Consider the following 23506-nt stretch of genomic DNA (forward strand, 5'->3'; position numbering starts at 1 on the left):
ACTGATGTTGGGCAAAGTTAGGAAGAAGACAGGAAGTTGGAAAGTGCTATGACGAAGGGGCAGTAGCAGTCTGTCTGTGAGATGGGGAAAGCCCTGCTTGTGACAGAAAGCTCTCAGCCCACAGAAAAGTGGAAAAAGATGATAATGGTCCAGGAGCACCTGGATTTAAGTGGCAAGCCACAGAGAGATAGTGGTGGAGAAATCACCTGAGACTGGGAACATGGAGTAGGTAACAGCGCTGGCTACGTGTTACGGGAAAAGGGAACCTCAGGTGCACCCACCATCACAAAGGCCTTGGTGGGATTTTTGGCTTGTTCCAGGCCAAACATTTTCCTGACTTTCTCAGAGTAAGGGTTTGTTCATCCTGTGAAGTTTTGCAGCCTTTCTAGAAACCAGTCCTCTGTGTAAACTTGATTATTTGCCATAATGACTGCCTGTATTTTGCTGTCTGTACACATATCCAGTGATGACCAAGTCTGGCAAGCTTTTGGGATGAGAGATATCTGGTGGCAACAAGATCCATGGGCTGACTGCAGTCAGCATGCACAGAAGCTTTCCTTTTATCAGTTCTGAGTTTGTCTAGATCCTCCTGCATGTCTTTGAAAGGTTCACCCCAAGGCAATATAATTGTGTTTGATCGCATACAGGCATTGAGTCAATGATTGATATGAATAAAGAATTTAGAGTTGCTTGTCCTGGTTCCATGTCTTCTTCCCTGTGGAATCAGAAATCACTTTTATAAATATATCGGTCCATCTGTGCTTCCAGCTATCCATTTCAAGTATATGTTCCAAAAAAGAAATAGTAACACTTTATAAGGGCAAATAAATACACATTAAAAGGACCGAGGAAGGGGATTTTTCTCCCTCATAAAGTACATGTGGATCCCTTCCAAAGGAGTTACAGTGAGCCATGTAACTTGTAATTAATCCTGCTGTAAATGTCAGAACACTTACTTTGCAGGTCTAAGATGACCCACTAAAATTAGTCCCCTTTTAACAATTCCTTTATAATTTGTTTTTCAGCAGAAGCGGCGGCTTGACCTCCTGACAATAACCAGCCCTGGTAAGTGAGCTCTGCTGCGCCGCTCTCTTCTCTTTTCTTAAAGAGATGGTTGTCTAAATGTGTTTTTTCCCCTGTCTCTGACATGCAAAATGAAAAACACTGTTCCCCAGAAAATCTTTCACCTAATAACAAGTGACAGCTATATTGTGCTCGGCAAAGCCCCGGGCAGTTATCCGTTCACAGAGCTGCCTCTTCAGACCTTTACTCTATGAATTGGAGTGCTGATATTTCTTTAAGCCTCCTGGGGTTACAGTTAGTGGTATATCTGCAGGGCAGATGCCCTCAAATTCACAAAGTGTGTTCAAGTATCACAGAAATGCAAGCTTGACTTTCCTTGATGGCAAACGGGAGCAGCTTGGGGAGTCGGGAGATGATGGCACTCGACATGTGGAAGGAGACACAAGGTCCAGGCTCAGGGCTGAGAACCCCAAAGTGGGTCAGGAAATATTTAGGTGGAATTAAAATGCCTTAAACCATCTGCTTCATGATGGCTTTTGTCATTTACCTGTCAAGGAGATAAACCAAAATTTGTTCTTATTGGGAAAGTGCGGGGCTGTGGCAAGAGTGAATTTTGAAGGTCTCAGCACCGTGGTGGAAATGCAGGTTGGTTCACTTGTGCTCTTCTGTGATCTCAGCCCTTAAGGCTGGGTGGCTTTTAATTTATTCCTATTTGCCTGGCTCACTTTCTTTCCATTAGCTGCTACAGAAATTTGCCACCCACCAGCTTCAGTTGAAGCCCATCTCAAATAGTGCCACATTTTGGTTAACTTTGTTCATTTTTCAGATGTGTGTATGAATTAAGCTTTCAGGTGGGCTTTGACTGGGACTAATGAATTCTGGCCTTAACTGGTAATAATGTGCTAGCAGAATGAACAGGTGTTATGGGAAGTGAACAAAATGTGACACACATTTGCTTGGATAACAATTTTGCATCAATAATTGTTCTGACACTCTGAATGTAGATATAATCTGTGACATGGTTTCTCCTTCACTAACCTTGTTAAAATAATAAGAATTAAAATAAGGAGGAGGAACACTTTGTTGGGACAGATGTTTGAGGCTATTGGCAATTGCATCACATTTTTGCATGTTCACTTTTCACGCAGTTTGCAATTATGTTAATGTATGCTCAGGGCACTTGCTGATAAAAGCAACAATACAGTGTGATACAGCTATTGTCACTATTCTAACTGTAACTTCAAGGACAAACATGGCACATTTTTCATTTTCCATTTCTTCAGCATTCCCTGTTTCTAGAGGAAAAAGAAAAAAAAAAGATGTCTGAAGGTCCTAATCATAGCACACACTCAGATCTTGGATAAGGGCACCAAACTCTACAGGCACTTTTTCAATAAGAGAAAAGAGGGTTGGGGACCAGAATGACTTAATATGAGAATTTTCTGTAAAACAAACTTATGATACTTTTCTCATAATTTCTAACACAGTATTCAGCGTAAAAGGGTTGATTGGGTTGAGTTGGTGTGTAGATGTGATCAGTAAATAGCTGATCAGGTCTCTGTTTAATAAAGCAATCTACTAAATGAGCACAGCAATTAGAAGGATCTTCAATAACTGTGTAGGTAAGCATGCTGCACTAAAAGTAGGGAAAAAGCTTTCTATAACATGTGCCTTTTCTGAAATGCAAGTTTTACCCTTTGATATTTAACCAGAAATCTACCATAACTGTATACAGAGGGGAAAAAATAATATTTGTTCACTATTACATAATAAAGTGTCTGTAGTTTTTCCTTCAGAAGAGGCATTTTCAAAAGAAGCTTGGTGCTGGATCAGACCAAACTTACCAAAGAGCCTAAAGCTGAGATTTTTCAAAGGGGTTGAAAAAGTTAGGCACTCAATTCCCAGTAGGATTGGAAAATGTCAGCCTGTGGATTAAAGGGTCTAGTTTCAACCCTACAAATACAAATATAAAATAAAATAAATCATAGCCTTGGGGCTTTTGTCTGTCTTTGGAGACTGATACTTTAAAATATTTAATTCTTTGAGTCCTAGTTCTAAGATCTGACATTGACAGTCTGCTTTTACAAAGTCGTGATATCAGTTATGATGGCTGAGATGAGCCATAATCACCGTCAACCCTTAATTTGCTGATTCAAATGAGGGGCTGAGCTGTTTAGTTGCACCTGCCAATCCCCTGGGACTTGTTTCTGTTCTCCACCTTGCCGCAGGCAGGCAGCCTTTGCTTCTGGCAGAGGTCACACAGCTTTAGCTGGAGTTGTGAAAGTCCTCTGTGTCCCACAAGGGGTGTCGGCCACCAAAACCCTATTGCTTAATTGTAAGAGTAGACAAAGGGCTTCAAAAGAAAAGGTGACCTCTGAGATTTGCACTTCTGTCACAATGAATATCATCTCTCTTTCTTGTGTGTGTGTGTGTAGCTCTTGAACCAGTTTTTCTACCTTTAGTCAAGAATTGATGGTGATCCCTCTCAGATAGTACAACAGCTGTTCTCCATGTGCTACTAAAACAATTTCCAAAAACTGATCAGCCAGTTAATGAGATTAATTGCAAAGTAAAATAATGCCATTAATGTAAGTTAAGTGTTGTTGAGACTTAGGCACCAAAACATTTAAAGAGAGTTTGTGGAATCACAGAAACCTTAACGTTGTCTCATGGCAGTCACACTGCTCCTCATGGCCGTGGCTGTTGCACGATGCCTCAGAAATCACCCCCAGAAGGGTCAGAATTTGTGGCTGTTTTTTGTTCCCTGAACCTCACCCCTGCCCGTGCTGTGCTGAACCCACACCGAGAGTGACCCAGCGCTGCCTCTTGCCCTGCTCCACGTGGCTTCCAGCCCCCAAGCAATGGGTGCTTGGCTTCCTGAAACAAGCCCGAACAGGTTCTGGGCTTAAAAGCACATCTGTATGCTAAACTGAACAGGTATAGACCATTGATCTATACCCTGGACTGAAACAAGCCTGGGCAAAAGTGAAAAAAATAAAAGAAACAGGAATACAGATGGCTGGAGCTGCAGCTCCAACTACACCGTTTGTATGCAACATGCAGGGCTCACCTCTTCCAGCACCCTATTAAAACAGGTATGGCAAGCTCCACACCGTGTCCCAGACTGGAGGAAGTCTTTGCTTTGCTGTGGATCTCCAGAAACAGCCAGACACAAATGTTGCATAAGCTGGGAGCAAGCCAGGCTCCCTTGTGCTCAAATATATTCCTTTGAAGTAACTGGCACCCCTGTAAAACGTGGAGGGGAGTTCTCTGCTCTGCCTTGCTGCTGAGGAGCTGGAGGAATGTTAAGTTAAATTTATCAATGCTCTCACCACACTTCTTTCTTCTTGCCCCTTGACATGTGAGGTACAATTAGAGTGCTGCTGTACAGTTCAGGGTGCCCGAGTCAGAGCTGGTGTGCACAGTGGGGTGCGGGAAGGATGTTAAAAATTCATTAGGAGCTGGCAGGGACATGCTGGCAGGGAGTGGGACATAATGAGATTTAAGTTTTGGTAATTTAAATTTTCTTTAAACCCAGCTTTACCTCTGAATTGGATCCAAAACATTTCCTTAACACTATTCTAGTTGTCTTTGAGGTTTAGGACCAAAGCTTGAGGTGGTTTAATTTGGCCTTGTTGCACAAAGGAGAGGAGGATCTGCCCTTCATTTCTCTGTGATCATGTTCTAGTAGCACTTTGAACACGCACATGCAATCACATCACATTTTGTGGTAACCACTCAATAGCTGCAAATAAGATACCCCTGTTTCCATAGCTTTTCCATGGAGACACAGCTTTTTGCATCTCCTGTGTTTATGATAATAACACAGCTTTCCAATTTCTCTTCTCAGTAAGGTAAGTTCCTCTCCCACTGAAGTAATTTTAATTATTGATACCATAAATGGAAGTGTGTTGGAAACTATTGGCTTTGAAAATAGCTAACATGTGATATTATCCAAGAACCATCAGGAAAATTCTTTTGAAATTCTCTTTGATTCAGCCATCCTCAGGGCTTTATCCTTCTCTACCAGTCTCTCTACTGCCAATTTAAAATAACATTCTCTTGAAATCAGTGCAATGTCAGGAGAAATTCATCAGCACCGTAGGTGCATGTTTCCCAGATGTATATAAACCTACTACATTTGGAAGCAGTAAATTGATTGCATTTAAAAAACCTCGGGTAGTTGAATATTCTGTAGTGTCCAGCTTGGCTACAGCACGGAATATAAAGTAATTTTTTTAAGTTTCTTTCAGCTCTGTTTTAGATGAAAAGATGTAAGTGCTGACTCTGTAATTCCTGGCTTTTGATTTACTCAGATTTTCCTAATGTGTAAGCCACATCAGAGCTTTACAGACAGGGACAAAGTAAAATAATCCTAATCTCTATTGAGATTTGGTCAGACGTGTCAATGGCTTCTACGTGCTTCCTCCTAACATTCAAGATCTTACACTTTCAAACAGAGAAAAATGCTTGATTTTAAAAGTATTTATCAGTCTGATCTATGTGGTGAAATATTCTCCCCCCTTTAATATCATCAGTGCTGCATGCTCTAAAAATGTCTCCATTTCATTAATTTGTGATATACTGCTACCCTGAATTCTTTTAAGGTGGCTTTAGCTTCTGCCATACATATTTTACTGCTTTAAATTATAGATATAGGACTGTTGCCTAGTTAATTTCCTCTGGTTAGGAAAATATATTTCTGCTCTCCTGGCATTGCATAAAGTGATATGTGGGATTTGCTATATTTTTTAGCTGATTAAGTTTTGCATTTCTACATATTACTGTTTATGAGACCTCAAGTAAAAGTGCGTAAAGGAAGGAGAAGTTTTATAGAATATTTCAAAGTTTCATTTAACTATAAATTTCACCACTAAGCCCAGCTACAAGACTTTTCCATTACCTTCCAGGATAGTCTGGCTATCAACTTCTTTCTAATTGAAGCATGAAAATAATATGAACTCAAAGTCATGAAGCTATAAGACAGGTATTAGTAAAAATGATACCAACTAATAAAATGTGACAGAAAGTTGTTTGCTGCTAAATCTCAGGGACTTTTTTTTTTTTGCAAGTCCTTATTAATTAATAGCACATTGATTTTGGTCTAAGTATGTGTCAAAGGATGGCATTGAAGATTTTATACAGCCTAACTTAACCACTGCTCATGTTTGTTAGTGAAGCTTCACACACTCTTTTACTTGCCAAGCTGGTGGAGAAAAGAAATTACTTAAAATTCCAGTAATAATTGAGTCTTTTAATGCTCAGTGAATTATTTCCCATATCACTGGGTATTAATCCACCCCTCTGCCCACAATAATATGAGATAACTGGGGGAGTCAGAATCTCACTGCTCAGCAAGGCAATGGTTTGTCTGAACCCACAGTACAAGAATTTCCCTACCATAAAAATAAAATACAAATGCTAGGATCTCTGCTCAAAGTGAAATTCTCGTGTTGTCTGTCTTAGCTGAACCATAAAGCCACAGGAAGAGGTTTTTTCCAGACTTGATCAAACTTTAGCAAGAGAATTGTACTAACAGGGAGCAGAAGGAAGGCGTGGACTCTTTTTATTTTTTTGTGTCATTAGGTTGGCTTCAGCTGTCCTGGGGCTAATTAGGAAATTTTACTATATCCAATTTCTCATCTGAAGAGCTGTAAGAATTTCCATTTGCTGTGATAAGAAGAAATAATATTGTTGCTTGTAATTACTCTTTCATGCAGATCAGTACCTTCCTAATTCTCAGTTATACCTCTGCATTTGCCAGAATAATAATTGCAGAGATGCTCCCTACTGCAGTGTCTTTTCCCTTCCCTCACACCATGTCCCAAAAGAAAAAGTCCTCCCTGATCTTTCTGCCTGCCCCTGACCTATTTCCACCTGTGTTCCCCACCATCACCCACGTCCATGTCCAACATCCCTGTTTTGAGTTCTACTGAAATGACACTTTTTTGATTCAATAATGAAACCAGAACTTTATCCCCATTTGGTTGCAGAATGTTTACTTTGAGTAAGGCTGTTTCATCCCCACCTTTGCATTTAAAAAAGTGACCTTTTTTTTGGATACATGTAGAAGAAGTGATATTTGCGAAGTCAAAATAAGACTGCAGAGAAGATATTCTAAAGGCTAATCCATTACTTTTGAAGAAAAATATCAAGCTTTACCACAATTCCTTATTATTATTCTGGGTCACCATGGTGTTTCCATGCACCTTGGCATGTCCCTTTAATTGGTTCCTTACATGGGAAGGTCCGGCACAGTTGCATTGAAAGCTGACATTTCTAACTAACTGACCTTTTCAGGCCCAGTGACACTCCTATAATGATTATCCTCTAGCATTGTTTGGACACAATACCACATACTTCACAGCACATAAAGAATATGTTCTTTGAGAACTATTCAAAATGCCCAATCTCAAGTTAGCAAAATGAGAAAATTGGGTGCAAACATTCATCAGAGTGTTATTGTGCAGGTATCGATTTGAATGCCCTTTCATTTCTCTGGGAAAAAGTGTTGTATTATAGAGCTCTAAATTAACTTCTGTTCTGTTTTTTTCCCCCAGTAAGTATAAAAAGGTCAAATTCATTCATAAGGCTGAATAGATTTGCAGGATATAAGCAATAAGATAGCAATCAACCTTCAAATAACCTTTAAAGAGACAGTATCTTTTCTTATGAACAGTAATTGATCTGCTCATTAAGTCACTGTGTACTCTTTGGGGCTCACCTGGGCAAAAATGTGTAAGACCTGTGAGGAAAGGATGTCAGCTACAGCAAAACAGGAACAAATCCTCACGTGGAAATCTAAATATTTCACAGGTTTTGAGGGGTGTAAAGCTGATGAGAGGATTGATATTGCAACATGAATTCCTTGACTTTGCTGTTATAAGGGTGGGTGGGAAAGATGGAGAAAAGACCTCAAAGTGTGAATTTGGTATTTGTGAGGACAACAATCAGAGCATGTTCATACCTGCCTGAAACCTGGATACATCTTCAAGTTGCCTTTTGGATTTAGTGGCCAATATGGGAGGGTGACCACTGCCTCTGGTCAGTCCATGTACAGGGGGTGCACATAGAGGGGCCCTGTGCTACACATGGGATAGGGCTGGGCATTGTTCCTCTGTTAAATTCAGTCAGACTGTCAAATGAAGGCTTTCCATGCACCATGAGGGCTTTGGGGATGTGTGTGGGGGTTCATCATCTCTGCCTGCATGGACATGAAACCCATGTCCAGGTTGTTGCAGCACTGACTCCCTGGGCGCTGCCTCCTGTCACCTCCAGCCCTGGGCTGTGGCTCTGGTGCGAGCAGGAGCTGCTGAAGGACTGCTGGAAATCTCTTTAAGGGAACGGTGTCTAGCCAGGGACCTGCTCAAAGTGCCAGGACTGCCAATTTAAGATAGCAATCAGAAGATTAGTGTTCTGACCATGTCCATATTTCATTTCTGCATGTAAATCCACGTTATGTTTTTAGTGTTATTTTTATGAATTGCACATAGGCTGAGGACTATCTGTGCATAATTGATTACAGTGAGTTGTCTTGGTTCTTATCTTTGATCAGAATTTTCAGGAGCAGCAAGTATCCCAGGTGACAAGGCTTTTTATGCTGTAAATGTTTGCACATAATACTTTCTGTTTTATTTCACAATGAGCGTCTCACTCATTTAGAGGGACTGAAAATCAGCAAGTCTGTGCACAGGTGTATTGTGATCCTCTTCTTGTGTAAGCTCAGGGAAAACTTAAAATAGAAACTTTTTTTCTCATAAACCCCTTATTTCTTCAGTATCAGATGGAAAGGATGGAAAACATTCTTCCTTTTTAATGAAATTTTAATTCTCAAGGTCACCTGTCACTCTTCACTTAGGCACATTTCTCCTCGCTGAGTGACCTGAACAAGACTAAGTGGAAATCATTGTATTAAATATCTAGAAGACAGCAGAGGATTATATTGACACTAGAGAATAGAACACAGTGCAGAAATGCATGAGCCAGCAGAGCCCTGAACAGCAGAGCTGTGCTGCAGCCTCACCAGTGTGAGGACAGCTGCCTCCAAGCCCTGTTCCTTGGGTGCTATGCCCGAGACAGATAAGCCCCAAGTCCTTTTCTCACTGGCTTTAGGGTGCTGTTATCCCAGTGCAGCTGAATTTCACTTGGGCCTGAATCTTAGCTTGTGTCTTTTTTTTTTTTTTTAACCTAGCCAGGCACATGCAGCAACTGTGCTTCATTTCTATTTTAGCAGCATCCATGTACCCCAGTCCACAGGGGTGTCATCCTGCTGGATGCAGTGACACCAAACTGCTCCTGAATAATTGGCAACTTAAGCAGACAAAGATCAGGGCAGCGGATGGGAAACATGGAAAGAGAATGTCAAAAATAAAATGTTATTTTCATAGAACTGTGCCTCTTTTCTCCCCCTTTCCTCCAATCTCTGATGTAATAGAAAATGGCAAAAACAGTGGTGATTATACAGCAACAATGAGTGGGACTGGGGAAGAGGGGAGCAGGAACTGCACAAAGCTCTTTTCCTAAGCTCATTTGTTTCTAAGGATTGCCAGTGGGCTCATTTTTTTATGTATGCAGAACATTTCTGTTAAAGCAGTCAGCCAAGGTCACAGGGAAATCCACAAGAAAGGATAACCCAGAGCCCTTATTATTATTTTGAGCTTGTAACAAAGGAATTTTTAGTAGAGATTTGAATGGGGAAGGTGTGCTGGTTCTGTGAATTCAGACTGTAAGTGCAGCATAAGCCATGGTGGAAAAGAGACTTGTTCATCACACAGCTCAGTGCAGTTTTGGAGGGAGTCATTTGAGCTGCTGCTAAATGAGGTAACGTGAGGACTGTTAGAGTAGCAGCACTGCAGTGTCCTTAGGAAGCAGTAAAAGGAAGGTGAAACTCTGTTTGAGCACCAGGCTCTGCTCCCGACGTTGCACAAGACCCTGCTGTGAGTGCCAGGACAGAGAGTGCTGCCAGAGGAGCCAGGCACAGGAGGGGAAGGGCCACAAGGCAGCGTAAACCAGAGTTACATTTCTGGGCCATATGAATCAAAATGAAAATAACTGTTTTCCAAATACCTAGGAGATAGCAGGAGATTGTGTTACTCATGATGCTTTATTTTATTACCTGCCCTGTTGCACAGCTGTATCCCTTGTCCTTATCCTCTGGGGACTATGGGAAGGAAGGAAGGAAGGAAGGAAGGAAGGAAGGAAGGAAGGAAGGAAGGAAGGAAGGAAGGAAGGAAGGAAGGAAGGAAGGAAGGAAGGAAGGAAGGAAGGAAGGAAGGAAGGAAGGAAGGAAGGAAGGAAGGAAGGAAGGAAGGAAGGAAGGAAGGAAGGAAGGAAGGAAGGAAGGAAGGAAGGAAGGAAGGAAGGAAGGAAGGAAGGAAGGAAGGAAGGAAGGTGTTATCTGTAGAGACCCTGATTTATCTGCCCATCCTCCAGGGAGCCTCACAGTGATGCAAAATCCTGTTGTGCTGCTGCCTACGCCCTGTGCTGAACCCACCTTCCTTCCAGGGACTGTGAGGGTGCAGGCCCTGTGGCTGGATGCAAAAGGAACCCTCACTTAGACCTGCTGCACGTTTGCTTTGGGATCTGATCCAGAGCACTTAAATTGCAGCTGACTTGGACCAAACCCCTAATTCTTGTTGGAGTTTGGACAAACCCAACATCGAGAGCGACTTCACGCTGATCCTGAGCTGAGCCCCCTCACTCCAGGGGATGTGCTGGAGTTTTGTTATCCAAACACTCAAATATCTTTCCACGGACTGGGAAACTTTCCTAAATGTCTCATTTGGGCTCTGGGCTGAATCACCAGCAGCAGCACAGCCAAGCAAGGCATTCCCACCTCTGGGGGACAGCTCTGCCAGGGCACTGGTGCTCACTGAGTGGCCGCTTGTGGCATCCCAAAAATGCCTCTGGAAGCACCCAGCATGGGCAGGGCTGGCAGGCAGCAGTGCTGCTGCTCATAAATACCAACCCTGGAGATGCCAGGCTGCCCTGGGAGTGAGCTCTCCCTGCAGCCTGGGCAGCCTGGCCGTGGAGCTGAGGAATTAACTGCAGGGTATTACTCTCTTAAGGCTTCGTGTTATAGTTCTGTTTTCTTCACCTTCAACCCCACAATGGATTATGGCCATACTTTCTCCTATAACTAAATGCTCTTCTGTCCTTTGACAAAACAGATTTGTGTCTTTTCATAGCTTTCTGTAGAGGGCTAATAATACATGGGAAAGCTTTACTGCCCACAGGAGACTTTGCCTCGCCGTAATAATAAGAAATGCTGTTGAAAAGTCATGATCAATGTTAATTCAGTTATTTTTCATTTTCTCTTTTTTTATAATGAAATCTTCTACTTTATGCATTTTATCCAGTGCTACCCCATGAATTGCTTGTTGGAGAGAGGGGTCATTGGTTATAAAAATGAGTTCTTGCTGTTTGTTCTCATATGAAAATAAAAGCAATATTTTGAAATGATGAATTTAAGGGAGGGAAAAAAAAGGTGGAATCTTGGATGTACAAAAGATGTAAATATTGTTTTCCAGGTTTTATGGTTCCCCGATGCCTCCTCTAATTGCATAGGTAACCCTGAGTTTATTAAGTTATTTTCCAGAGTCAAACTCATTTGTAAACATGTCAGAATAAAAACTAAATCTAAAAAACAAAACCTTTGGATTAGAATTCTGGAGTGATAAACAAACTAATTTAGAATGTATTTGCATGTAATTTACATGTGCCAAAATAGGATTGCATGTGGTTTGTAAATACAGTTCTTGAATCTATTTAACATTACAGAATACCACAGAAGAAATTAATAGCAGCACCAAAACAAAAAAAAAAGGTTAAAATAATAAAAATATGGCTTCAAATGGCCCATGTTTGAATGTGATTCAGTGTGCAGAAACTGGTGAGGAGAGATAAGCACACAGGGAAAACTGTAAATTCTAGCAGCAACATCTGTAGTAGTTAGAATACCATGTTTTATAGCAATTCCTTACCTCCCCCCATGGACATTACTATGGCACACAGCATATTTATTATTCACTTTCTGCAAGAGATGTTTGCCTAGCACAGCCTTAAAGATAAAGTCTGCTTCCTTTCTTTTAATGTTCACTCACTCAAAGATGATGTGAGCTTCCATTTGAAGCCTCTGGGCCAGTTTGACCTGTAGGCTCTGGCTCAAGATAACAATTTGTAATTATCTGGGTTATTGCAGTGGTGCCAAAGGATCCATCAGCAGGTAAATCCTTTGCTGGGTGCAGTCCCCATCTGGAAAAGAGCTCAATCCTTCATTTTTTCCCCACCTGAAATACATCATAGAATCATAGAATGGCTTGCACTGGAAGGGATGGTAAAAATCATCATGTTCCACCCCCTGCCATGTGCAGAGAGGATTCCCCTCCCCTAAATCAGGTTCCTCAGGGCTCTGTGCATGTCAAAAGTCAGGGTGGAGCACACGGTACCACCCCATCTCTGCCTGCTGTTTCCAAAATATGCAGGCTGGAGGGAAACATCACCTGTGCAGACCTGGGGCAGAGGGAGGGAGTGACAGCAGCCTTGAGACTTGGCAGGTCTGCCTTTGGCTCCTTGGCCTCTGCTCCTGCTGCCAGGGCTGAAATGTGGCTTATTCTGGGCCTTGGGATTAAAGCAGCTGTGTTTGGAGGGAAGAGGAAATGCTCTCCGGATAGAAAGGGATAGAGTAAAGGCAAATGTAAGCACAGAGTTTAACAGCATTGGATTGCATTGCTGGAGCTATGGGGAAAGAATGCTTTATTTACCATATTAAATATATGTAATGCATGTTTTCAGGCTTGTCTTCAAATGCCATGGAATATCCCTTCCTATATTCACAGCACAGCAGCCTGGAGCTTAAAAGTGGCAGCAAAGTGGCCCTGCAATCTTTGCTGTAAGAGGGTCTGTAAAGCTGGTCAGTGTTCAACCTCACTCTTTTCCAGACCTTGCTGAGAATAAGTAGAAATTTAAGGATTTCTCCTCTGAATCCTGGGATATTTTTTTCTTCACTGGATTAATTTCATATATTTTATTTAATTTTTATACAAAGGGGAGGAAAAATAGTAGGGAGAAGCAGACTTTATGGGATAGGAGGCAGAGCTTTGTGGTGTATTTGTTATTCAGCATTTTCTTTGAGCATCATGGAAGAATATTATCAAGGAGGACCAGATGTCAGGAACCTTTCCATACATTTTTCAGGTCATAATAATTCTATTTCAATGTGCAGATAAATGTTGCTAAATATTTTCTTGTACTTCTTATCATTTCATCTCTGGAAGAAATTAATTGTAGCTTGAAGAAAAGGGTTTATTTCCCACTTGGCTGTGAGCCATTTTGTATATCTGCTTTAAATGTTAATTATTAATTAGGATATAATCTATTTAAATCTATTTAGCTGTCCATTTCTTCCAAAGAAGGCAGCTGGATGAAACAAGAAGCATGCATCATTACAGAGATGATAAATTAGGCTCTTATCCCAGGAGAAGACAGTTCCTCAACACCAAGGTTGAGATGTACCAGGGAGGGGAGGAGCCTCCCAGCCTTGTCCACTTGGTGCTGGATACAGAGAATGAGGATACCAAGATGGATTTTATAATTCAGTTATTGGTAGTAAGGGACCATCATTCCTATAACATTCATTCTAATGGAGTTTTGTTGCTGGGGAATGACTTTGTGGAAGGTTGAGTATTTTTAAGTTGTATTGGAAAGTGAGGAGCTGGAAAACCAACAGTAGGTGATAAAAAAAGAGAAAAAAAATCCAACAAGTAATAAAACTCTTTTGCATGTATCCCAAGTGAGGCAGATCCCTTCCATGAGCATCAGTGAAGCTGCAGCATTTGCATGTCTGACAAAATCTGAATGAATTTGCTATTTTGAGAGAGTGAAGTTGGGACATATATTGTTATAGACATGAATGGCTTCTTGACAGAAAATATGTCATGGCTATGTTAATCAACTGAGTCCTGAAGATGAAATGTGAGCCTGGCAATTGGCACCAATGACCAGATGTGAAAACAGGAGTTTCTCTCATTTACTTTAATTATATTTTTGTTCAAATATTTACATATTTTATCTTCTATTTACTGCAAACTTTATATCAACAGCAGAGACGCTTTGGATTAAATTTTGTATATTTGTGTATTTAGGTCTTTATTTGCCAAGTCAAATGCAAAACAGAGCCCTTGTTTATATGAACAGTATCTATATGGAATTATCTATAGGAACAGTTGAAAAAGCTGGGCACTAGATTGCACAGCTCATCAGTGTAGCTTCAGAGCTTTCCCAGCAAACAGCTGAGGGACTTTGGAAATGTGCAGTGTGTCCCTGAAACTTTACACAACACCATTGTGTTACCTGAGGCAGCTCTGTGGGTCACAGATCAGTGCCTGGGAAAGGCAGAACATTTTCTCCTGTGTTTTATCTGTATCCATTGTTCATAGATGATCAGTTCCAGAAAGAAACACCCTGTCCATGCTGGTATTACCTTCAAAAAATTGCCCCACTGGAGCACAGACACACAGCCCAGCTCAGAGGAATGAACAGATGCTGTGGAGTTGCAAATATGTTTGTGGTACAATAATATGGCAATAATATGACTTTTACAAATTTTTTTATTGTAACTGAAACTGTTGTGTGCTCTTGTGACACAGAGGAGACAGACACAACTGAACTTTTGTTCTGTGCAGGACTCGGGCAGGCAGCTCAGGCAGATGGTCCTTTTAGGATTCAGAGCCAGAATACTGGCATATTCCTGATTTCCTTCATATGTGGTTGGCAGGATTTTCTTCAAATGTGGCTGGTAATTCAGCTGTGATGGACTTACCTTGGACAAGGGAATCCAGAAAGGCACTCCCTGCTCACGGGACTGCATTTCATGGTACAGGAGCTGAAAGAACCTTAAGATAAAACAGATGCTGTGCCCCAAATTCCTGTGCACTTCTCTTGACCTGAGGAGTTCTTACCCCTCAGGAGTGACATCCCAGAGCCTCTGCAAACATCTGCTCAGAGCACAAAAGCAGTCAAAAATGCAGAGTGTTTGATACCAGCAAAATTAAAGAATAAGATGTAACAATGCACGGATCAAAAAATAGGTGTCAGAGCCAGCAGAGGTACTCTGAAAGACAATGAAGATGATCAGCAAAATTACTTCATCTGAAAAGAAATCAAGTAGAACTGTGATTTTTTTTTTTTCCTGTAGGATCTGCCACTATGGAGTGGAGCTTGAACTGAGCTTCTAAAGTTTATGGGTTTTTTTATTAGTTAAAGATGCTGCATCCTGTATTTTGAGCCGCATGATTATGGACAAATACAACAGTAAATATAAGTTACTACTGGCCCAATGATCATAGCAAGTTTATATTCATTAAGGGAGAAGAGAAAGTTGTACTATGGTGTGCTTGGGAAGGACTAAATTCCCACAGCTGTACAAATTTCTTAGCAAATATTTATTTTTCTTAGCAAAAATACTTTTCTGTTTTTTTTCTGTGTGGGTTTTTTGGGTTTTTCTTTTGGTAAGAAAATATATTAATTGCATATCTCCAAAGACACATCCCTTGACATGAAAGAAAACAAATTTAGCTAAAAAATCCATTATGGTTCAGTGACACAATGAAGAAAGCATTTAAAATTAATAGCAAATTTTTAGCCTTAATGGGAATAGGGGACATAAATAGCTTTCAAGAATAAATAGGAAAGGGGAAGAAAAGAAGGGGGAAGAAGAAAATAAAAGACATGAAGGAAAAATCCATGTGGGAAAAACAAAAAGTTCTAGTTTAGTTTATTTTCTGGGATCTCTTTAATTCTAAATAAACTAAACCACAGGTTTTAGTTCAAAATTATGATTTTCAAAAGGCCCATGAGTCTGGTAAGATTTTCTTTTAATTTCTGTCACCTTGGGGTAAAATGCTTTCAAGTCCAGCAATAACAGAGAGGGATTTTGTTGGGGATAAACACTCTTAAACCAGGAGTACAGGAGTCCTAGAGGAGCTGGGATCACCTCAGACCCAATGCTCTGCTAAATGAATGTGTCTTGGAAATGGGAGGGTTGTCTTTGCCATTTTATTGTGCAAATACTCAGGGAGGCAGCTCGTGTGACCCAGGTTAGCACAGACTGGTATTTTGACAACAACTCCCAGGAAACTAATTAAAAGGCTGATGAGGGTTTAGTTAGCAAAAGTTAAATACTAATGAAAGGCAATCAGTGTTGGGAGAGAAAAAGGATTCGTCAAACAATTCTTTTTGGCCTTTGAGTATATCACATATATGTTGACAAAGCTGCATAAACTTTTTAAGGTGTTTGATTTAGTGCCTTACAATCTTTTTAAAATATAGAATGCATCAAACAGGTTAAAGTTCAGTGAACTGACACATCTCACACATCACTCACCATGGGGGAGCCTCACTTGAATGGGGCTCTCTTTAATGGGTTCCTTTCACGGTAGTGGGCCCAATGAGACCTCTAATGACGATTTGTCAGTGATTAAAACATTGCTGTTGAGTGGTAAAGAAAGATGTAGAAAGGTTTGTCACACAGTGCAACCTCGATCTCCTGACTGGCTGGATCCTTCACACAATATAATGCATTTCAGCATAGGAAAAAAAAAAAAAAAACCAACTAGATTTCTGCTTCTTAAAGCCAGGAATGCAGCCAGAGCCTGTTTGATGGAGCAGTATTGATCAAAAGAATTTGGGATTGTGTTTGTCTAGTAATTAAGTTGGATGAAGCCTGAAAAGACATATATTCAAACCATTTTTTTTCTTTTTTCATGTAATATACACAGGGAGACAGAATGGATCAGAATGTCAAACCTGGATCTCGGGATATTTTATACTTCAATACGTGTTATTCTTGTTTTCACTTACAAAGAAAAGGCACTGAAGTATTAGAAGTTGAGAAACCAGTTTAAATTATAAGGTTTTAAATTCAGTTTAGGTCAAAAGCGAGACAGGGAGATGCTGTAACACACATTTGAAGGTAGGCTCTGAGCCTACTGATAGCATGTGTGTACTTGCTTTTTAAAAAAGCAACTTCCAAATCACATATGTAATTTGCCTTTGTGGAGAAGCCCTTTGTGGGTGTGCCTGTTTGTGCTACACAAATGGGAGAGCCACAATCCAAAGTTTTAATGGGAATTATGTCCCTGGGCACACACAAAATAAGAGGTCAATTTACAACAGGAACATATTTACAGCAAAGAACTGTTGAAAGGTATTTTGTCTATCTCTTACAATCAGGAGCAGAATCCCATGGCAACAGGCAAAGGTCTTTTGTACAGCCTGGTATGAAATTTAAAGCAGAGTATTTCCAGTAATATTAACTGAACTGGGTGGGGCATGAGCTGGACTGGTGTTCTCCAAGGCTGTCTGAAATTATATGGACCTGCTGTGGAGGGATGAAATCATTGCTTGCCTGGGTTTAGAATCAAGTAGGTAAATAATTTACAGCTTTGTTTTGCTCATAATCCCTCTGTGGTGCTCAGACAGTGTCGAAACAGGCAGAGCATCAGAGATGGATTTCTGAGAAGATCTGCCCTTTAGTCAGAGGAAATAAACATATCCAAGTGCTACCAGGGTGTGATCACAGCCAAGAGTTATGCCAGTGCAGAGCTCTAGAGTCAGAAAAGCTACCAAGGAGAAGTGGCAACAGTCAGAGTTTAATAGAATATGTGAAGTTTTAGAATAGTGTCTATGTAGTTCCAACACAAGAGCAGAGCTCACAAGTCAGCTCTCAAACACTCAGTGCTTTTTCTCCTGACTTCAAGGTGACCAGTTACACCATGTAAACAGTTGAAGTATTTCATGCTGTGCTAAGCAAGAAACACATAGACAGGAGAAAAGGGGAGTAAAGCACAATAATCTGCTGAAATACTCTGAAGTTAATGGATCTATATGGACAAATGAGATGATTCTTAAAAACACCCAAAATGGCTGGATCAGGCACAGCGTTGAACAGTCTACCAAAAATGACATTTCTGTTGTACTTCCTTCCTCTTCCATTTTGAGTGTCCAGTGTGATGAACTACCTCTGGAGATCTTTGGGCTAATTTGCAATGTCCCAGAAAAGCAAAAGCTGTTGGAAGCATGGAGAATAAGGAGTGAACAGAGCAGATCTGCTTCTGGAAAAAAAACCCAAAACCATATTACTCTTATTTCATACGTGAAACTCTGAGAGTCTCACAAAAGTTAAAGATCAAACTGGAAGGGAGCTCACATTGCTAAAATAATAACACAGAAAAAAATCACTTGCATGGGGTTGAACATTACTTTTCCACTTACCTTTCTATTTGGGTGGTTGGAAGTTTGTGTTTCCCCTTAACAAGGCAAAAGAATTTAATGGCTTTATATTGTTTGGAGTGGAGTGAGTGCCTGCAGGCTTGCTTGATGAGCAAAGTGACATCCTGAGGAAACGTACAGCAAATTGCAAACAAAATCCTTATTAGTAGTGGCAGTTACCTCCTGGAGTAGGATTGATTTGAAATCCCTGTAAGGATAGTGCTCTCCTCGCTCAGCCAACTTGACAAATAAGAGCATTTCTTTGGAGTTCATATTCAAGTTGTGGTGGAGGTAATAGAATTTAACTTTCAGATTCCAAACAATTAGAGCAATGTACTGAACATCACTGTGCCTGAGAGATTTATTTTAAAAGTTACACGTACAGCCCTTTTCTATTCCAAATGCAATAAAAAAGCTGGGGTTTTTTTCTGCAAATCTTTAATGTGGTTATGAAGAGCAACTGGAATTCAAAGACTGGGGATGCTCCCAAAGAGCAAGAGTATTCATTGTGGGAATCCATGTTTTTTCTCAGCTCAGAAACCCAGAAAATCATTTTGATCATTCCTCTGCCATACTCTGGAATATGACAGGAAGAATGTTGAGATAGTCTGGACTATTTGACAACAGCAATGTGAAGCACCAGACATGTTATTTTGCAAAGTGGTTTTTTAGAAAAAAAAAAAGTCATATGTGAACAGTGTAATAACAGCCTTGACAGGAATCAAAACAATCTGCAGTATTTGTTTTATTTCCCATCAGCCACTACTTATGTCACCGCAACAAAAAGTGAAAAGAACCAAAATGTTCATTCCTCTTTGCCCCATGCAACTGAAATATCTGAAAACATTTACATTGAACATGCAAAGAAACTCTGGAGTGGAGACAATTGAGATAAATACTCAGAGTTAATCCCAACTCCTGTTGCTCAAGCTGTGTTTAGATTAACAAATTGTATGGACTGACAGAATTGGATTTTTGGAGCAGAATATTTGGCACTGAACACAGGACCATACCTACTGTGTGCATTCCTGAGGTTTTCCCATTGGATCAGCTCTAGTCTGCTCCTGTGGCTGGAATGCCTGCTGGTGATTAGGGCACATCTTCTAATTAAATTTCATCCATTTTGTGTGCTCCAGGATTGCTCTGTGATGTGAACCAAAGCATGAGGAGATGCACAGATATGCAGAAAGCAGGCTTCAAAACTTAAAATGCTTAGGATGTGATATGGAGGAAATAAATGTTTCATTAACTTACTAGTTGTCAAACATGTTTATCCCAAATTATTTTTAATTCAGGGTACAACCAAAATGCACTCAAATTGGTTTGGTATTGTTTAATTTAGTGAAAGAAAAATCACAGTTAACAAAGTAAAATAGCAGCTGTTATTGTAATGCATCATGTGGAAAGGCAAGGCAAGCATCTAAGTATTTGCTGGTTTATGTTTTGAACAATATTTATTAGTTATTATCTTTACTGCTGGAAGGTTGGACTTCTGCATTTGATAAGCAAAATGATGTTGCCATTGAATGTGAAACCATTCAGAAACGCTAATTAATACTTCTCTTAATGAAATATGTGCTCATTTCCTGAATTCTTTTGCCTGGAAGTATATTTTACTATTTTACCATTTTAAAAAGGCCAATAATGGTCAGAACGGACAAATGAGAATAACAGGCTCACTAGCCTTCTAAGAATTTACATGTTGCTACCCTGAGATTTGGCTGCAAGCCTTGAAAGTTGCATGCAATATTTAAGGCTTCAGCCTGCCATGAGAAAAAAAAGCCTGTTGTGGGTGGATTCTTGAGCAGGTAAAAGCCTGTTGTGGGTGTATCCTTGAGCATCCAGAAACAGTCTCTCTTCTTAAAACTGGCAAAACAAGATTCTAAGTTGTAGGGGTTTTTTCAGTTTTCTGTTTTGAATTAATATCACAGTTTTATATGCTGTATTTGCTGTAGCCTAGTATGAAAACCTTGAAGAATTGTCACATTTCATGCACCAGGTCCTGATAAACAGTGTCCCAGGATACAACAACTGCAAAATTGCCAAATGCATTTTTCCTCTTGCGAAAGGATTGACATGGGTTGGTACTGGAAAGGAGGCAGGAGGTGGAGTCTGTTCCCAAATGTTAATGCTCTGTTTTTGTGGAACTCACAGGAATCAGTTGATCTCACTTCAAGAATGATTTGAGAAGTATTCTTGATACTATCTTGGCTTCTTCTCTGTGAATTACTTTTAGAGGTTTCCCTTTTATGAAGCATTTTTTTCTCTTCTCCCCTTAAACCTGTAGGAATTCTTACTGAACAGTGGGAAGGTATTTTTTGTTTTGCCTGCAATGGGGGGAATGGTCAGAAATTTGGCCAGGGAGTGGATTGCATACAATGAAAAGTGGAGGGTTTTACACTGTGTTATTCATTCCTCTGTTTAGTTTTGATTCCCTAAATGGTCTGTAAGGAGAGCATCTATTTGACAGAAGCCTGAAGTAAAGCCAAATTTGAGATGGATTTACCCCAGAAATACTGCTCTGTTTAGCAGATTTGTTTGTATGACTTTTCACTTGGTAGCAGTCTTTTGCTAGTTGGTATAAACAAGGTCCAGCTTCCAGGGTTAATCTGTGTTTGCATAAGGGCTCTACACTTTTGCACACTGGATATCAGCTTTTAGAGTGTGAAAGACTTCATTCAATGACACACCAAAGTCACTGTCTTCTGGAAAAGCTGGTACATTAAAAATCTCTGAGAACATTTCTTCAGTTTCATCACAGCATTGGTCTCTTCTTCTCAGTGGCAGACTTGAAAAATTTGACAGGGTAACCTAACACTTCCAGCACGGTGTTAGAAGAAAAATGCTCCTGTGCATAAGAAATAGAAATAACATTACATAAACCATACCTCTTATCCCTAATTCTTGTGGGGTCTGGGTTATTCTTTGAATTTTAATGGAGAGTATACTGAATGCTGACAAACAATTAAATTATGGCTACCTTTGTAATGTCTCTTCTAGGCTGTGTTTGTAAAATACGCCCTCTGGTTCTTCTCTTATTATTGAATGGATTTGCAGACAGCCAGGCAGTCCAGAAATTTCCAGCAGTGGAGTTTGGTGTGTTCATGCCCAGAACAGACACTACGAGGTCCTGGCAGGCCAAGCATGTCCCAGTGTGCCTGCAATCCTCCCCTCAAGGAGACAAGCTGGAGGAGGAAGAGGCCAACCCAGCCTTTGTGCCCATTCAGCCCCTGGCCTTTTCCCCCAAGGCTGTCAGCAAGGGTGTTAATTAGTGTCAATTGTGACAGCCAGCAATAGCACCTGTGCCACAAAAGCATTTGCTAAACTACTCTGCCAGCAAGCAGCCCACAGATGGACACGACTTTCATTCACCACCAGCCTGGGCTCTGAAGTCATGGCAGACCTGAAAAAGTTGTCTAATTTGTGACAATTCCCCATGGACTCTGCACCCCTCCTATATTCCTTTGTTTTAGAAGAATAGAGGAAGGCTGAAGTTCAAATGTTTCATTTTCCAGTCTCAGTCCTTTCCCTCCCTGTGGCAGACTGCTCTGCAAGTGCTTCAGTATTGATGAGGATATTTTCTCAAAGGCATCTGAGGCTTCTCTTTTTCAGGGATCAAAGGAAGGAATAATCTGGATTTTTGCAAATGGATACATGACAACATTGATGTCATATCATCAGTGAATTGTAGAGTTAATGTGCTTCATCTGCTTCAGAGGCTATTCTAATACTAATGTGCTTTTACGCCTTAAAAAAGTCCATGACCTAAATACAAATGGGAAATACACTATGATTTTGCTATTTTGTTGTTGAGAGATGCAAGGTTTTCTGGATTTTCATGTCCTAGTTTAGCTTCACTCTTGTCCATTTTTTTTTCTCTTTACCGTTTTCTGCAATCTCGGGCACTATCATTTCAATCCATTGATTCTTTGGGATCACCAGATACTGAGGTCTCATTTGTACTCCTCTCCACCTGTTTGAATGGCAATCAGAGACCCCAGCTGCCAAGCTCTGCAATATTCTGCTCAGTTGAGGATTGTGGTTGGCATCAGTGCAGATTTCATTTAGTTATGCTGGCAGCTTTCACACTACTGCTGGGCTTGCTATAGGTGCAGACACAAGTGTTTTGGTCATTTATTCCTTTTGCATAGTCTAAAAACATGCAAAAAATGTGCCCAGGCAAGTTGCTCCTCCATCCAAATTTCCTTTATTAAAAAGGCATGCAATTTCAAGGTGGAGGCATGCAATCCTGCTCCTCACTTGGCATCAAGTCCCCGTGCTGGCAGAGAGGTTTGTGCTGCCCTTGGCATTCCTGAGCTCTGTTTTTCTCCATCACTCTTGGGGTGGCTCTGGCAGCTGCACGGGCCAGATGCAGAGCTCTTGCCTCTTTTCCAGCAGAGGCATGTGAGGTCTGTGTAAAAAGCTTTCTGGCACAGGCTCTGCATTTTGCCTGGCTCTGCTGTGCCTCCCCAAGATTTCCTCCTCGCCCTCTCTTCGTGTACCATCTTCTGATCCACAAACAAGTGTGAGGAACTCAACTGCACAGGCTGGGAGAAAGCAGCTCACCTCAGGCACACAAAGAGCCCTGTTAGTGCCCGTGTCTGCTCCATTTCTGATGTATAAACAGTTACTTTGACATTTAATGAATTTGTCATCTTATATCTTGGAAGCACAGCAGCACCATGCACTTCTTTAGAATAAGCAGTTCTCTTAGCAGAAAGATTAATAATGCCTGCTTGCAAGTATGGGTTTCCTGGTCTTTAATAAGTAGTGAGCTCATACTACAAATTTTCCCCTGATGAAGACACTTTAATAGTCTCTTTCTCCTTGAATGGTCTGCCTGTTTTCATTAAAAGTGAAGGAGCCTCTGATTTTGCAGGCTACTACCCTTTGTCTAAGAGCTTGAAATTGTTCAACAGGTTCAAGAGTTACTGTAAGCGTGCATATCCTGGGCAAGAAAACCCAACAAAAACCTATTAAAAATGCAGTTTTATTTAATCTGTCAAAATAGTCAGGAATAATTCAAACAGGAATGCTATTTCTGAGCTCTGCCAAGCTGACACTGTCCTGGAGCATTTGTGCTGGCAAAAAGCAATACCCTTCATGATTTCTCTCCAATATCAGTTATTGCTAAATGTTACACTTGTTAACAAATAATAAAGATCCACCTTCAGAAGATTTTGACAAAGTTAGTGGATTTGGCAGCCTAACATTT

The 23506-nt window shown here is 40.6% G+C and overlaps 1 protein-coding gene across 6 annotated transcripts in view; it reads left to right on the forward strand.

Moving 5' to 3' along the window:
* Nucleotides 1-23506, forward strand: part of LOC136560179 (BEN domain-containing protein 5) — an 883159-nt gene that overhangs the window by 466594 nt on the left and 393059 nt on the right. For 4 of the 6 annotated variants that reach the window (XM_066555873.1, XM_066555870.1, XM_066555875.1 and 1 more), the window contains exon 6: nt 1026-1065. In XM_066555873.1, coding sequence (XP_066411970.1) covers nt 1026-1065 — 40 coding nt within the window. The remainder of the gene's footprint in view (nt 1-1025; nt 1066-23506) is intronic. The other 2 variants (XM_066555874.1, XM_066555871.1) reach the window with 1 other exon arrangement.

The sequence above is a fragment of the Molothrus aeneus genome, chromosome 9, assembly GCF_037042795.1.
Source record: "Molothrus aeneus isolate 106 chromosome 9, BPBGC_Maene_1.0, whole genome shotgun sequence".
Classification (NCBI taxonomy): domain Eukaryota; kingdom Metazoa; phylum Chordata; class Aves; order Passeriformes; family Icteridae; genus Molothrus; species Molothrus aeneus.